Source organism: Haliotis asinina, chromosome 4, assembly GCF_037392515.1.
Source record: "Haliotis asinina isolate JCU_RB_2024 chromosome 4, JCU_Hal_asi_v2, whole genome shotgun sequence".
NCBI lineage: Eukaryota > Metazoa > Mollusca > Gastropoda > Lepetellida > Haliotidae > Haliotis > Haliotis asinina.
Window position 1 is genome coordinate 25790756 of NC_090283.1, and position 17417 is coordinate 25808172.

Below are 17417 nucleotides of genomic sequence, written 5' to 3' on the forward strand. Positions count from 1 at the left end.
ATGAAACAGTTAGGCAGGAATTACAGAGACTTAATTGGGTGAAAAAACGTGGAATTCCCTCGCCGTTAATGAAAGATGCACAAAAGGAAAAACGTTTAAACTGGTGTCAGGCTCATGAAAATCAAGGTTGGGATATGTTTTCTTTTCGGATGAAAGTTCTGTTTGACTTTTCCCTAATTGTGTGAAAATTTGGACCAAAGATACTGTCAAACCTATCTACCAGCGACCAAAACCTAGCCCGAAGTTTCACATGTGGGGTGGCATATCGGCTCGCGGAGTGACGCCATTGTGTGTTTTCACGGGAAACTTGACAAAAGAAAGATACGTTGACATTCTAAATGGTCACCTTCTTCCGACAGCACAAACATTGTATGAAGATGATTGGATTTTCCAGCATGATAATGACCCAAAACACACTGCGCGCTACACAAAACAGTGGATGTCGGGCGGAAATGTTCAAGTTTTAGACTGGCCCAGTTACAGCCCAGACCTAAACCCAATTGAGAATGTGTGGGGAGTCATGAAGGACAGAATAAACCAAAAGGGACTGAGAAATATTGAAGATATGAAGGCCGAGGTGGTCCAATATTGGGATACCCTGTCACACGATTACCTACAAACTTTGATGGGTAGTGTGCCTAGGCATATTCAGGCATGCATTGCTGAGCAAGGAGGTCTAACAAAGTACTAAAACAAGACTGAGACTGTAAAAGGATGATGTTTTAACATGTTTATGTAAGTAAAACGCCAGAAGTTAATAAACGTAATGAGTTACATGACGCAACATGATTCTCAATAATTTCTGGGAATACTATATACATATATTCCATTTAAATGTTCACGTCACGATATGGCTGAAATATTGCCGATGTGACGTTAAATATTAACTCACACACTCACTACCTCCATGTCAACACGGTAACGGAAAATAAAATAAACGGGAAATGAGGTTCGATCTCATGAACTCTCCACCCTCATGGCCCCTTGGAGCCAGCGAAACTTCTGAAATGACACCGTAAATAAATACAATACAACCCACGCGTAAGCCTACAAACCAGCGTCTAAATACATTAAGTTCCGCACTGTCGATGACCTGTCACAGTAGCACTGAGGTAAGACGGAAGACTCTCGAGCATTTCGTCATTTCTTTCAGCCTTAGTTGAAATTGTTAGTCATGTAGTTCAGTTGAATGTTTACACCACATACACATATATGTATGAAAGTAGTATGTTAAGTCGCAAGAAGTTGCAGGTGTCGAGAAGAGATGAGCAGAAAGTAGAAGGACAAAGGCGTTTTATTTTTAATCACCGCCCCTCCCTTCACTTGTTCAGTATTATCCTCAACCTTCTAAACCCCCATTAAACCCTATAACCCCCCACAAATTGATAGCAGCGCCCCTTTTTTAGAATATTACATCGGGGAATTAACCCCGGGACCGCATTTCTTACTACAAAAGTGTGTGTGTATGTGTGTGCGTGTGCATGCGTGCGTGCATGTGTGTGTGCGTGCGTGTGTGTGCACGGGCGGGACTCTTTCCCAGAAGAGTATCTCGGCATGTTCACACCACTGTCGACCTTATCACCGATACGAGGGCAACTATGGAAGCTGGCTTCCGGCTTCGCGCTTCTAGTACACCCACGCCACCTAGCGAGAAAATTTGTACGGTGTTTCCTATTGATACAGTGAGTGTTTAACTAAAGTGTACATGTACGCATCCGATATATTTTTCTCAGTTCTATGGCTTAATATGTCATTTTCGCTTACTTCATAAACAATGGTATTAACATTACTACTGTTTAAATAAGCGTTTATAAGGCATGTATTGTGAATAAGTCATTTTACTGAATCTTTCAGTCATATGTAAGATTGTGTCATGTAAGCTATACCAATGGAGTGATGTGACATCTGGCTATATATTTCAATATTTTCTGGATAATTATTGTCAGAGTGTGAGAAATATGTATGACTCGGCTCGCAGAAGTGCAATAGTATTTTCTAAAGTGATCACGATCTCGGTCGTCATTGACTACCATCGCTCTCATCGTGAAAGGTTACCTGCCATGTGTTGCACATCAAAAGAGAAGCATTTATTCTACTGTTACTGCATCCCAATACTTGCAACATCTACACGATTTACTGGACATGGTTTGCATGGACACATGACATCAGTTGACTCCACATGAATGTAATTACATTTTCTGACCTTATCTCGAAAGTTCATGAAAAGCCAATGTCCCAGAAATGAGTCATTCACAGTGATAACACGCTAGTGCGAGATAGCTCGAGGTCGCCGTGCCCCAGGCGCAACAAACTCAGTCAAACGCTTGGGTTTAATGTTTAATGTTAGGCTACAAAACGAATCCATGCACCTCTCTCTCTCTCTCTCTCTCTCTCTCTCTCTCTCTCTCTCTCTCTCTCTCTCTCTCTCTCTCTCTCTCTCTCTCTCTCTGTGTGTGTGTGTGTGTGCGTGTGTGTGTATGTGCATATAACTCTGTGTGGATAGATAGATAGATGGATAGATAAATAGCCACATATACACATATACATTCACATACACATATATGCATATATATGTGTGTGTGTGTGCGCGCGCATGTGTGTGTAATGGTTGAAAGGTCTAGAACGTAAGTGATATGCCATGATTTTAGTCCGAGTATTGAAGTGTGTTGTCAAACATATCCTGTGTAGATAGTATCTGGTTGACTTAATGTCTAATGTCGCTGAAATTCGATGTGCGTAGATCTAGCATGCATGACAGATGTCCGTTAGGACTGATCTAAAGCGTAACTTACTTGTCGAAGGAGGCTACAATATCTGGATACATGCCAATGAATCCCATCTTCGTAGATCGATGGTCATGATGTGAAACACTTGACTGCTTGGTCAAGACTCAATAACTTACTGAAAACCGGCATTGTAGAATAACTATGGGAAAGAGAAAGTCGGATGTTGATGTACCATGAATAACAGAAAGTGAAGATACGAGTGAGTGAGTGAGTTTAGTTTTACGCCGCACTCAGCAATTTCCCAGCCATATGGCAGCGGTCTGTAAATAATCGAGTCTGGACCAGACAATCCAGTGATCAACAACATGAGCATCGATCTGCGCAATTGGGAACCAATGACATGTGCCAACCAAGTCAGCGAGCCTGACCACCCGATCCCGTAAGTCGCCTCTTACGACAAGCTGAGTCGCCTTTTACGGCAAACATGAGCTGAAGGCCTATTCTACCCCGGGACCTTCATGGGTCACATGGATACGAAAACGTCGGATGCAGATAGAGTAGGATGTAGATGTACCATGGGTAACAGAAAGTAGGATAGAGATATATTATGAATAACAGAAGGTAGGGACAGGCGAAGAGATACTATAGGTAACAGAAGACGAATGCGTAGGATCTATTTGTCACACTGGAGGTTATTGCAAGTCATTGTCTGAATAGACATGCACTGCCGAGTGAAATAAGACGTTGCATCATAACACAGGGTGTAAAGGTGCAAGCAAGTGTGCGCATGCGTTTACAGTGCTATATATAACTTCGCCTGTTCTCGTTGTAGATACACAGTCATCTGTTGGTGTGCAAGGTATTACAGGTATTGCAACACACCGGCTGAACTAGTCACTGCTGTTGAAATGGCGCTGAGAGGATTGGTTGCTATCATTACAGGTGAGATTGTTAATTATTTGCACATCAAGGATCTGCATTTCATGTATTTGAATTCACCAGCATCGTGAGCTAGTAATGATCTTTCAGGGTGTGCTTCTGACTCTGAACAGCATACGATGAGGTTTATTGTATATATTTAGCTAATAAAGACAAGGGAGGTTACTCCTAACCTGGCTCACAGTCCCTGAACTGCACCATTATGTCTTCTACCTAGGCCTCTCTGCATTGCTAAAGCCCTAAATGAAGCACGTGTAGATCTCCACAGCACCTTAATCTTCTAACTCACTGGAAGTTGTGTATGTATACACACACACACACACACACACTCAAGGAGTAGATGTTGTAGCGTTACAATTCTTGAAGACTGGTAGACACCTTAAAATTCCATATCTTAGTCAGCTTTTTTAATTCTATTGTATATAGCAGCAGGTTTCCCAATTCTTGGTGTGATATTATCATTTGTCCTGAATTTAAGTCAGGTTTTAAAAAGTCATCCAAATGATTAAATACGCTTTTCACATGATTGCACTGTAAGTCATGTATGTCTTTTATCAAAAGTCGCCTTCAAGGGGGATGCACATAATATCATCAGTGACTCATAAGCTTTTTTGAAGGCTAATTACTCTCATATTGATCACATATTTTCCTTGCAGTCCTTAGTTCAGAGGTAAATTAGATAAAGCATATAATTTACTGCACGCTCATAGATTTAATACTTTGAAACATGATGTACTTTTAGAGTTTCTATACATACTATCGACAAAAAATAAGGGAACTAAGAAATTGAATGCAGCAAACGTTGAGTGAAAGGTTGCGTTACTGTACTTAACTTCTGTAAACGTATTGGAGAACTAACAATCAATAATGAAATAGAGTTGGACGCATGCTGGAAAATGCCTCCCAGGCAGTATCTCAATGAACAATAAGTGTGGTCGTCTCATTACATTAATGGCCCTGTGCGGTAGGTTCAAATCAGCTCCTGCTGTCAATAGGGAATTCCGTACACTTAATGGGCGACGAATTTCACACTCAACCGTTAAAAACCGTCTCTATCAAGACTCTTGAAAGCAAGGTGTCCTTTCAAGGGTGTTGCCCTTACATCTCACCATAGGCGCCAAAGAATGGTATGGGCTATGCAACATCAGGGACGGGCTTTGGGCCATTGGCGTTACAACATGTTCTCAGATGAGTCAGGGCTTTGCCTTAGATTGGCTCCACTGCCTAGAATCATGGGGAGGAATTATGAATTTTAGGTTGATAATGCCAGACCACATCGGGCCCAAAGAGCTTCTCCAACGAGAATGAGAATGCATACAGACATTGGACTGGTCCTCTAAGTCCCCAGACCTGTCCCCGATTGAACATCTAAGGGACATTCTCGGTAGAAGGTTGTACGCCAAGGACCCCGTACCCGTCAACCTGACCCAGGTCTTCAGAAGATATGGCGGGCAATACCACGGGCAACCATCCTGAAATTAATCAACAGTATGCCATCAAGGTGTCGTAAATGTGTTGCGCAGCATGGTGGACACATCAGATGGTGAACATCACACACAAATTTGATTTCGTGAACATTCAGAGCAATTTCACATTCACTGTCATTCCACCGGTTCCGTTACTTTTTCCGTTATACATGAGGTTGGAGCAAGGATCAAACATTTTAGTAGCCCAGGCCAACAGGGTAATAATTTTCTGGTAATAGTATTTTATGCTTTAATTTTTAATCAATGTAGGTCGCATTTCATGAACGACAAACGCTTTTGTTAATATACACTGAGTCAAAAATGTATTTTCTTTTTAAAACAATGAATATTTTTTCTCTGATGATACATCTATATATCCTAAATGGGATCCCTATCTTTCGACTCTAGAGAAACGTTAGCAAAACATACTCAATCCCATCCATTCGTCGTGCGTTGATGCCAAATCAGGTTTTGCACGTGCAGTGGATCACGTGATCTTCGTGTCGAAGTTTTCTTCATTTGCACATGTTTACATGGGCCTCAAGAATTGAAAAAATCCTGTAATCCACAGTTCTAATGGTACGTTAGATGCCACAATTGTCAAACGTGCAACGTGAACGTGCCGTTGGCATGTTGCAAGCGAGAAGATCAGTTATTGAAAAGACATGGGATGCAGCTGTCGTACTGTTTATGACTTTGCGAGGTCGTCTACAACAAACAGGCACCACTTCTGATCGCCCAAGGTCGGGTCGTCCACATGTGACGCCATGAGCAGAAGAACGTCAAATCGTCCCACGTGACGTAAGTGACAGATTTCTGCCGGCTACATGAATCAGGGCTGAGATGTTTAGAGATCGACTGTCCTCACAGACCATATCGGTGCGGGCTGACAATCCCCATTCGAATTGTTATTCGAGTGACATTCTGTTTTGGAACGGCGGTGTAGCCTAATGGAACTGATTGCGGCACAGTCAGTGCATCGATTACATCACAGAGATCTCAGCCATACACTAATAACAATTTAACCATCTTACCATCTCCTGTTCTTTTATTACGCGTGAAGGTCCCGGGGTAGCAACCCATGCTTGCCATTAAAGGTGACTCAGCTTGTCGTAAGAGGCGACTAATGGGACCGGGTGGTCAGGCTCGACGACTTGGTTGACACATGTCATCGGTTCCCAATTGCGCAGATCGATGCTCATGTTGTTTGTCACTGGATTGTCTGGTCCAGACTCGATTATTTACAGACCGCTGTGATATAGCTTGAATATTGCTAAGTGCGGCATAAAACTATAACTCACTCCCTCACTCACCTGTTCTTTTATAGTGCCCTGAAGAAAGAATGTGAAGTTTCTTTTTTGACTCAGCATATTATCCGAAAAAGAAGCGCATACACGAGAAATCTGTTGTGAAAAATTTAAATTTTCAAACATGCATAACTCGTCCACAAATAGTTCTTAGTACATGAAATTGTACACCAGTTTAGAAGAAGGGAATATCTATGCAACCGCTACTTTTAAGTAACGGAGACGTTGAGCGCGATGGTAACGACTTAGCACGACCACGACGTCAGGCTTTCTGGCTGTCAGACCAGTCTCTTTCAACCTGTTCGGTACAGTTTGGCTGGATATCCTCTGAAGTCCAGGCACCCTGTTTGCTGTGCTCTCACCCGTGGCAGTACGATCATGCAACTGTATTACTCGGATGTACCGATTTCGGGCTGCAGTGGTAACTCGGGATCTACCTGTACGAGGACGGTCATTTGTTTTACCTGTAAACCATGATAGCTTGCTCAGACAACATTCAGACGCCTGGCAACAGAATATTGGTAATCTCCAGCATGCATTCTTTAAAGACGTGACGTGGTGGTTTGACCTTGAAACTCCTTCCAACTGAATGCCAATTTTTGAAAGTAATCTGGATTTTTATTGCCAGACAATGAATACTCTTTGCACCCGGGAGGTGATTTCTGTTGCGTAGTGGGGATGCCTTTTTAATCCTCGAAAGAAATGTCATCAAAATCAACCTTTACAGGTAAAATGTATTTTGTACTTGTGCATTTGTATAGAATCATATTATGAACAGTTTGTTACATATTTTGACGATTGTTTCAACACAATAGGTAATTAATATACATGTATCTTTAAAAGTACAAATTGCCTATGCGTTTCTTTTTGTGGATAGTGTATTTTCAAGCAAATATTGTATGATAAACAATTTCAATCCTGGCATGCATCTGTACAGTCAAACCGCAAATGTTCAAAAAGCAAATATTATATTATAGCAAATTAAAATATCTTTTAAATGTTAAAAATAGTTAACTGTTCGGGGAAGGTCTTAGTATGTTACGAATGTACTTTTTTAAATAAAAATTGTATTTACAATTAGGGTTTGAAGGTGGTATATATGAGCATTTTATTTTTGTTCATCATGTAAAGCAAAGTGCATTTTCAAGTGGAAGATGAATGGCATGTATTTTATGTTTGGGAAAGAAATTATTTTGTGTGCAGAAGGAAACACAAGTGTAATGTTGTTGTTGCTGTTGCTGTTGCTGTTGCTGTTTGTTATATTGGTACTTCTGGAGTCTTTTCCTAGTGAGTGGTGCTGATCACATTCTTTTGTACAGCTGATATTGTTTCAGTTCCTGGTTCTGATGTCATTTATGGGGCTGTTGGTGTTTGATTTTGACCGAGTTCCTTATGAGTCTTTTACTGATGTGTAAGGTGCCTGTGACGTTGTTTGGTTGAATTGTTGATGTGATGTTTCTGATAGTGGTGACATTTGACGATATTGTGGCCTGTTCATAATGTCAGACGTTCATTGCAAATAACTACTATCAATTGCTGCAACTACTTAAGCTTGCTGGGCTTGTTTGTCAGGCTACCGCCGACGCTTACATTGCAACTCTTGCGGTTTCTTACACCTCTTCCGGTAGTTGTCTGACGTTCATTTCCTATAACAGTCTATTTTTTAAACCCGTTCCTATTCACTGTGAGTACTGATGCAATATTTTTAGTACTGGTGGTTGTTATTGTTACTCGTCTTTAGTTGTTCATTTTACGATAAGTATTAATTAAATTTAGCGAGATGCCAGAAGGTGAATATGGCATTGAAATCTATGTCATAACATGCCTTGTGTACGTAAAACCACAGATCTTCTATAACATATAAGTGAGTGAGTGAGTTTAGATTTACGTCGTACTCAGCAATAGTCCAGCTATATGGCGGCGGTCTGTAAATAGTCGAGTCTGGACCAGACAATCCATTGATCAACAACGGATACATGAGCATCGATCTGCGCAACTGGGAACCGATGACATGTGTCAACCAAGTCAGCGAATCTGACCACCAGACGCCGTTAGTGGCCTATTACGACAAACATAGTCGCCTTTTATGGCAGGCATGGGTTGCTGAAGGCGTATTCTACCCCGGAATCTTCACGGGTCCCAGGCAGGAAATATTTATTACTAATGTAATAATTACAATAAATGATAAACATGCACAAGTAAAATGATAGAGAAGAACACATTCCAGACGGAAGTGGAATTGTGTGCACATTCAAAACATGATCTTTGTTTCAGGTTCCAGTTCAGGAGTTGGGGCAGGAATTGCTTTAGCTTTTTCGAAAGAAGGGGCCAAGCTGTCCTTGACTGGTAGAAACCTGAAGAACTTGGAGGAAGTGGTCAAGGACTGCAAGAAGGCGGGATGTCAGGTGAGTAGAAACCAAAATAGGAATCAACATCTGATGAGACCCACTTGTTACTATTCCATACATAAAAGCAAAGCCCAAGTTTTCCAAGGTGCAGAAATTCATTTAAGCTATAAAAGTGATCAGTACATGCAAAATGATTCAGTTTCCAATCATGTCTCAAAAGAGTAATTACTCTCCGTCCTCAATGCCAAATCAAAGATCACATCATATTGAAGTAATAATTTATTTATGGTTGATCACTTTTCTATTTTAGGACGTTCTTACAAACGTCGGTGACATTACACAGGATGCTTTCAGAAAAACTCTCGTGGAGTCAACCAAGAAAAAGTTCGGGAAAATAGATGTTCTGGTGAGTGTACGTCAAGTAGTACAGAAAGAAGCCTGCATATGTATTCATTGCGAGTGATTACGTGACATTTGAATGGTTCAGAAAGAATTTCTAATTATTCTATTATATTTCCATAAGCCAACAGCAAAGTGAACTATTCGCGAGTCGTGTTCGACACCCCATGTGTATGGCCAGGATGAGCAAAGATTCGTGTATAAACAAATTTCTTCATGAAAACTTCAGCTGATTTTTTACTTCCGTATTTTTGTGTCCCATACAAAATGATTCCATCAGTTGAATGATAAATTACACACAACAAAGTTGAATCTGTTTCTCACAACTAATTGGCATGTATGCAGTGTCTGTCATCTGTGACAGCGTACTAATGGCGGTTTCAAGTGGCCACCTTAAGAAAAGCCTGAAATGATTTTCAATGTCTTGAACGACTGAGTTATGTAACCATGGAATTTTATGGTTTATGATTTCAATCTGAAGACCGGGTGAATTTATGATACAATCCTTGAAAGTCGAACATGAACCACCAACACGAGAAGAAAAGTCAGAAAAATAACAGGAAATGATCTAAAATATTTCGAGGACTATCACCATTTCACGACAACACATGAAATGGGGTGTTATAAACCATTGCCATGAGTATTTATACCGTCGGAACCTTCACTACAATCAGTAAGACAAATCTTTGGTTGGCATTTTAGAAGTTGATGGATAATAGAAAAGTATAATATATGTTGTCCATTGGTCACGAGGAGGCCATGGGCTCATGTACCCTCGAGGTTTGTTTGAAAACGGTATAAGACGCTACACCAAAATGTCGCATCATAGAATAAAGAAGTTGGCATCCATAAAGTATTATACATTTCTAGTAAGACAAAAGTCAACATATCTGTGCAGTGTGTCTTTTGGAAGGGCCGCCTGTATATTATAGAGCAGGGACCACACACATTCAGCGAAACATATTGTTTAAATGTTGATCTTATTTGTTTCTTGTTTGTCGCTTGAAACAGTTATGGAACATCCATATGACATTTGTAGATCTAGAAAATACTGTGATAGTTGATAGTATAAGCAACGATTCATGCTGTGGTGATACTGTGAAATGCGTGTACCAAAGTCATCAATTCTGAATCGCCTCTCTGGACAAACGCGGGTTTCCGGGCATCACCACAAACCAGTATCTACGGCCTGTTTCTGCCGATCTGATTTCCAGGATGTCATGTTTACAACAACACACTACCGGCGGAAAATGCAACTACTTGAAAAACTATTTCAGCTTATTGACAAGAAACCATAAGCTCATCACATGAATATCCTGTTACCTGTGGATTTATGCTTGTTTTAGTTTGGAGTAGTTGAGATTTACTCTTAAATGAATGCTATAATATGACTTTCTGCATTAGATTTGGACTTTAGACATTGTATACATGTGTAATCACATCAGCTAAAACAATTCATACACCCATAATACATAAGGTTAGATTCTTAAAACCTGTCAATGACGAGCAGTACAATCAACTAAAACAGCACAGATACAGATGTAAACATTTAGCCAGTACAACATAAATAGGCTGCAATGGTAGGTACATCACTGCGGACTGGGGCAACTTCCATCACTTTCTTCTGCATGGACCCATGTCGAATTACACCATCTTTTCGGATGCTAACAATTTTTGTTAAATGCTAGGGTAGTGCCACTGAGGGTTGAAACAGGGCGTTACAAGAACTTGCATTTTAACCATAGCCATTGTTTGAATTGTGTCATCATTATGGGAGAAAAATGAACTTTTTACTTTTAATTATTTTTATACGACACCGTTAGGTCTGAAATTTTTTTGTCCTGTTGTAGCGAGCTAGAGGGTTTTGAAATTGTATCTCCACACGAACTGTTTCATGTTTTACATAACAGCCCGTTCCTAACCGTGTGAAGGCCTGCTATAGGACTATCAGTATACGTCATGATATTTTATATAAATAACGTGTATGTGAATTATATTTATTTCATATTCAAAATGACTGTATTTTTATGCTTAAGTGTCGCTGAGTGATTGGATGTAAAGAGACAAAACATAATTATCTGTCTCTCAGAACACAAATCAATAGGTTGTACCATGTTTATGGGTCTCTGTTCAGGTGAACAAATAAACATGTATCATACATCTGCGTTTAGGTGAACAATGCTGGGATATCAAGCTTGTGTCCGCTACAATCAGCTACCAAAGACCAGTACGACAGAATGATGGCTTTAAACGTGGAGGCACCTTTGTTTCTGACGCAATTAGCTATACCGCATTTGATTGAATCCAAAGGTTAGAAATGATTTTGAACGAAATAATTCCCAGGATTTGCACTCACAACCAATTGTTCACTGCATTTCCCGGTAAAAGCTAGTTTCGCCACATGTAATTCAGTTTCTCGTTTCACAGACAACATTTTATTACACACCCGTTGAAGATAGATATAACTGTTTAATAATTTTACAAAGTTATTACACACTGTGTATGGGTGTGGAACACGGGATATTTTCTTTCTTTCTCCCAGAAGATATTATATAAGTATTGTCACTAGGATTCTTTTAGGCAAAACATTATTTTTCTTTCAGGAAACGTGATCAATATTTCGACCGCCGGCACGAGTACTATTGTGAGTGTGATGTTAGCATGTACAAGAATAATTCACAACCTGTATAACTGAAGTGCTTGTCTGAGTAACGAAAGTATTAGTTGTAGCGATATAAGATTAGTCCCCTTTCAGAAACACTAAAGTTATAAATCATTTTCGATACCTAAATGAAAGAAACGAACCGGCTCCTTCTGTTGTTTTTTGTATATCATTTAAGGATGTTTCAACATATCATATGTACAGGCACCAGGTGGCGGTGTCTACGTTATGTCGAAGGTGGCCCTAGAGGCATTTACCGGCTCCTTCTGTTGTTTTTTGTATATCATTTAAGGATGTTTCAACATATCATATGTACAGGCACCAGGTGGCGGTGTCTACGTTATGTCGAAGGTGGCCCTAGAGGCATTTACACGCTACCTTGCCCAAGGTTAGTCTGTGAAACCTTTTTTACAACATTTGGGTGGCTCACTTATGTTAGATCCTGCAATTTGCTGTGCAATATCAAAGTACAGGTAACCCAAAGTACTCACTCAATATAAATTATTTAACTTTATATTAAGCAAAAGGCATTTATCCGAAATTTCGTGGACACATTCGACCGTAAGAGTTGTTAAGCAGCAAACAAACTTTCTTTCTACAGAACTGGCAACAAAGGGGGTACGTGTCAATACAGTCAAGTAAGTGCATGTAAACATATAACACCACAGTATCGGTAGATGTTAAAAAGATGGAGCTATCGATGGAATATTTCTTAAGTTTTTATTTAGGTCAGTTTAATATGAGATTCAATAAGCATTGTGTCGTTTCTTTTCGTTGTACTTATATATTTTCTTTTTTCTTTTTTTTCTTTTCTTTTTTTAATGAATTTTGGGTTATCATGATTCCGTCTGGTTGCACGCTTAATGAACGTAATGGAAAAATACCATGTACTACGTACGCAAGTATCTCACAAATGTTACAACAGTACAGTACCATCGCACCCACATATACCGGTTGCAGGACACCTCGCAGACAGTTGAGACTGACAAAAAGAAAGTAGTTTGTTGGAAGTCGGCTAAACATGTGTCACAGAAGATGTATCAGACATGTGAAAGGAAGTGCGGTACAAGATTCTTGCAAATGAAGCTCACACTCATTAAATTAGTTCCGTGTATCAGTAAAATCGTCCATCTTTTAAGTTGTGTTGTACGTTCCGGGTTGGAGATGATTATGTTATACTTGGTTTCCTGCTGTTAGTCCATGTACGTTCATATAGAGTTAATTGGCTATTGTATTCAATTTATTATCTATATTTACTAGTAGTGGTGTAATAGCCTTTTCATTGTGATCATTACATTGTTTCAGCCCGGGCATTGTACCCAGTCAAATGATTTCAAGGATAGTCGATGACAAAGGACAAGCTGCTGAGGTAAGTACGTCCAACCCATCACATCCACCCTGGACACCTGTGCCAAGATTTTCGAAGCTCTCTTAGCGCTGATGTATGGCACTTTCGACTATCTTAACTCTTAGGGAGCTTCGAAAATCTAGGCCCGGTGTAAATGATAGCATGAACAACGCCATGCCGTTTCGGGTAAATGACGTTCAGTGTACAATGAGTACGAACCGTGACCATCCGACCCTTTAAAGCAAACTCCTATAACAAAAAACTACTGGCTGGGGCATGGCTTTGTAAAAGTTCAAGCAGTTAGAGCACTGTCTGTTTGTAGCAGATAAACATCATTCTTTCACACATTCATTGACACTTGCTTTTTCAGGTGGAGAAAGCTATGATAAAAGCGACGCCAATGGGTCGAGCGTGTGCCCCGGAAGAAATGGGTCACATTGTGGCCTTCCTCGCCTCGGATAAAGCAGGCTTTGTAACTGGGGAGAGTTTCAGGGCCGATGGTGGTTTTACAATGACCACACCAGCAATTGCATGAACATGTTGATGGACGCAAGAGGCTTACCTGCCTCCATCACTAGCAGATTGTTTAAAGAACATTCGAAAGTGTAACAAATACATGTTTGACAGATTGCTTTCAAAATCTAAGATTCAATAACATGAAAAAGGAGTATTTTAAGCAAAACAGTCTGCACCAGACTATCCAGTGATCAACATTATAAGCATCGCTCTACACAGTTGGGATACGATGGCAGGAACTATTACTATCATAAATACAAAGAGTCTTTGAAGAAATTCAGCAACATTTTGTCTTAATTGTAGTTAGATAAATATATATGGATGGATATCCTGTAAACCTGTTTCAAGCTTTATTTGTCTGGTTAAAAATGAACACAGGAGGATCAGCTTTCAGTTTAGAACAACAGAGACATATGCAGTTTTCAGCCACTACTACCTTAGAGATGCACTGGAGCTTAGGTGGTGAAATCACTGCTGGACAGGAATATGTGAGCCTCCTTGTTTGCTTGGTAGACTATTGTTCAACACACACGGTCACATCTGGTGAGCCAACAACGACAGTGCCCTGTCTCTGTTCTACTGGCATGGTGGTCGAGCTGTTTGAGGCACCAGGATCGTGATCCAGCGAGCTTGTAAAAACATTGTTGTGAATTTTGTGTGCAGACACTTTCCGTGTTGTCACAAACCCTAGTGTACAGAATACAACCCTGTGCACTTAAAAGAACACACGAATCCGTTAGTATATGACCAGATGGTGGCCACGTCAATACGCGCAAACATATAGTTGCTCGTACAGCAACGTGCAGTGAACTTGGACAAAGTACTGTGACTATGTGTCCCAGTCCACTCCGATGTGAATAGGTACTTCATAAGGATGAGAATGCGGCAATAACCTGTTTCGTGTAGTGGCTGTCCGATGAATAGAGATTGATCATATGATGTTCCTTGGAGATTGACATCCAATGATTGAGGGAAACAAAGCGTTTTAGGAGTACATGTGCAGATTGGAAGGACTAGTTATAAATAAAAGCACATCATTCAGACCACGGGAACGGCAAGATGTATATATGTCAACTTCTTATTGTGAATGTATGCCTGCATCCTTGTCAGAGGTGCAACCATACACTACGAAACGTCTTGTCATTCTCAGTGATGACTGTCAGATTTTACGTGCGCTTTCCGACATGATGCGTATTTGGTTTGATCGATAGATGGTGATTTTGAACGAAAGTTACGGCAAATATTAAATTGTATGTATTTTGAATTTTTGCATTTGCCCGAAGTGGAGAGGAGAGTGGAAGTATGGAGTAGTTTAGGTTGGATTTTGTTTTCTTATTCTTTTTCCTAGATGTTGTTTTTGCAATAATACAAACTGGTTAGGTAGGGTTATACGACCAACACAAACAGCTTTGAGTGAAATACCCACGACGTTGGAGATGTGAGTGTTATTCATCAGCTTAGGAGTCCTGGTGAGTGAGTGAGTTAATACTTATCGTCACAAAGGCAATATTTCAACCATATCGTGACGAGTGCGGTTAATTTTGTACACTGTAATTAATGGTACATTGTTAAATAAACGTCAACGGAGGACAGTAAAATAAGTAGATTATCACAAATTCGAGTTTAAAACAAGTAGTTAGCTTTAAAACAGTCTAACTATAGATACCAGTCCATATATTGCCAACAACTGAATGTAGATCAGCACACTAGTGACCATGGTGGTACGTTGTAGTGTTAGGTATGTGTTGTTTGAACTGTATGTGTAAATGCTCATGTGATTCTCTTCCTGTGCAGTGTGTGCATTTGCCTAAAGCTTTCGGTCATTTGGCATGTTTGTTCTCTCTTTCATCCAACGTATGCCTATATCTTGATGTTGTGTCAGAGATCTCAAAATGATATAAACAAAACATAACAATCCTCTAAATCAGCACAGGACGTAATCTATGCATGCGCCCATGTCCAGGTAATGTCTTCGTGTACCACGTGTACTCACGTCAAGAAACAAACATATTTCATTAGCAAAAAAGCGACTGTCACACATCTGTATTTTACAAAGGGCGAAAACAGGAACATGTCAGGTTTCAAAATGTAACACCTCATTACATTCTAATTTTTGTATGTTTTATATGATGCATGCTCAGTATGTTCAGATCATTACATCAAGACGTATAATCCTTTCTCTGATACAATGTATTGTTAGAAGGCTCAGCATATCATCCTGTATAGTATTGTTTTGCCGGAAATCTCTAGTCAGTTTGTTTTCTAGCATCTTCAGAAAGTAAAGGTTTTGAAAATAATTTGATAAATTAAAAACTAACCACATTCACCCACAAGACAGTACCTTGCGTTTCAATCAAATACAGTGCAATTAACACTGGTTATTAACACTAGTGCCTCCACATGCATGTCCATGACGTACTCGCTGATTGTAGCTGGCTTGAACCCGTGTGTTTACCTAAACACAGACAAATGATAACGCAGTTGCTTGTGGACCTGTTTACCCATGCTAAAACTACCCACACTCACTTACAGGAGGGTACCGTTATTCTCAAACACGGTACAATTAAATGTATCAAAAACATCGGTGCCTACGCGTTTACGCCCATGATAATCTGGTGCAGGTCCTAGGTCGCTGACTGAAGCGGGCGTGAACCTGTGAACCTGTGAACCGGAATATGTGTATCAATGACCATCCAATATCTTTAGTTTCCTCATACGAGCACTACAGTTACATAAATCCCTGGTAATATGGATTCTTTTCTCGGCCTGCTGCGATTTGTCAATGAGTAAAAGTGATAAAAAACGGTAATTTTCAAGTGAGTTCATAATTCCTTCACGTCTGATCCCTCTATGTGTAATGTAGTAAAGTTCAGGTTTGAACTTTATAGTTAGAGCCTGAACTATCATAGTTAGAGCAAGATGAATTGCCAAATTCAATGTACCCCACGATTATTTAACCAGAAACAAACAGAAAGGATACGGGGTAGTTGAGCTTAAGTTAACAATCCTCATTCAGGGCTAACTGACGTGTTGCCCCACCCTAGCCCCTACTTTAAGACACACGTTGCCTGGAAAACAAGTGATACACAATTTGATGACGGTTTACGTTCGTGTTACACATCATCTGTACGCTAACTTAATTACATGTACATCTGTCATTACTGTAAACCATATTTCGCAATATGAACGTCGCATTTCCGCTACCACAGTAAATTCATAACAGTAAATCCTGATGTTGCTGACTAGTTGCGAGCCATTCCACTGACGTATTGTGGGACTGTGTCCACAAGTTTAGTAAGCGAAACTTGTTCTGTCATTGTTTAATTGTGGGTCGACCTGGAACATATTTCCTCTCGAAACATTTAAGCGTTACGTTTCCACCAGTCAAGTTAGAAGAGGAGTGAAGTAACTGCAAGCCAAACTTTGGATCTTTAAGTGAAGCATGTTAGAATCTGATACCAATTTAACTGAAATCAGATCTACAAAGCATAAGATGGTCATACAGACTGAGAAGTGTCAGGTAGTATTTGACTTCCATGTATATTGTTTAACGCCGCGCTCAGCAATATTCTAGGAATGAAGTAGGCCAGACTTTGGATCTTTAGCGAAACCATGTTAGAATATGACTTTAAAATATAATTGAAATCAGATTTATAAAGAGTAAACTGGATATTCATATTGAGAAGTGTTAGGCAGTATTTTATGT

General features: G+C 39.9%; 1 protein-coding gene across 2 annotated transcripts; it reads left to right on the forward strand.

Moving 5' to 3' along the window:
• Positions 1-1538: 1538 nt before the first annotated feature.
• LOC137281452 (uncharacterized oxidoreductase MexAM1_META1p0182-like) lies at positions 1539-14048 on the forward strand. Of its 2 annotated transcripts, none has more exons than XM_067812686.1 (10): positions 1539-1682; positions 3559-3668; positions 8713-8843; positions 9097-9192; positions 11357-11495; positions 11789-11829; positions 12166-12235; positions 12449-12485; positions 13153-13216; positions 13566-14048. In XM_067812686.1, exons 1-10 carry the CDS (start codon positions 1555-1557, stop codon positions 13728-13730), a joined length of 981 nt encoding a protein of 326 aa, XP_067668787.1. In that variant the 5' UTR covers positions 1539-1554; the 3' UTR covers positions 13731-14048. The 2 variants fall into 2 exon arrangements, with proteins under 2 accessions (XP_067668787.1, XP_067668788.1); XM_067812687.1 differs by having other exon boundaries at positions 1660-1707.
• The last annotated feature ends 3369 nt before the right edge of the window (positions 14049-17417 follow it).

Excerpts from the sequence above, each read along its gene's own strand:
- LOC137281452 (XM_067812686.1), top strand. The coding sequence starts at position 1,555 with ATGTTCACACCACTGTCGACCTTATCACCGATACGAGGGCAACTATGG. Across the intron at positions 9,193-11,356 it reads TCGGGAAAATAGATGTTCTG|GTGAACAATGCTGGGATATC; the intron begins GTGAGTGTACGT and ends ATCTGCGTTTAG. Across the intron at positions 13,217-13,565 it reads ACAAAGGACAAGCTGCTGAG|GTGGAGAAAGCTATGATAAA; the intron begins GTAAGTACGTCC and ends TTGCTTTTTCAG.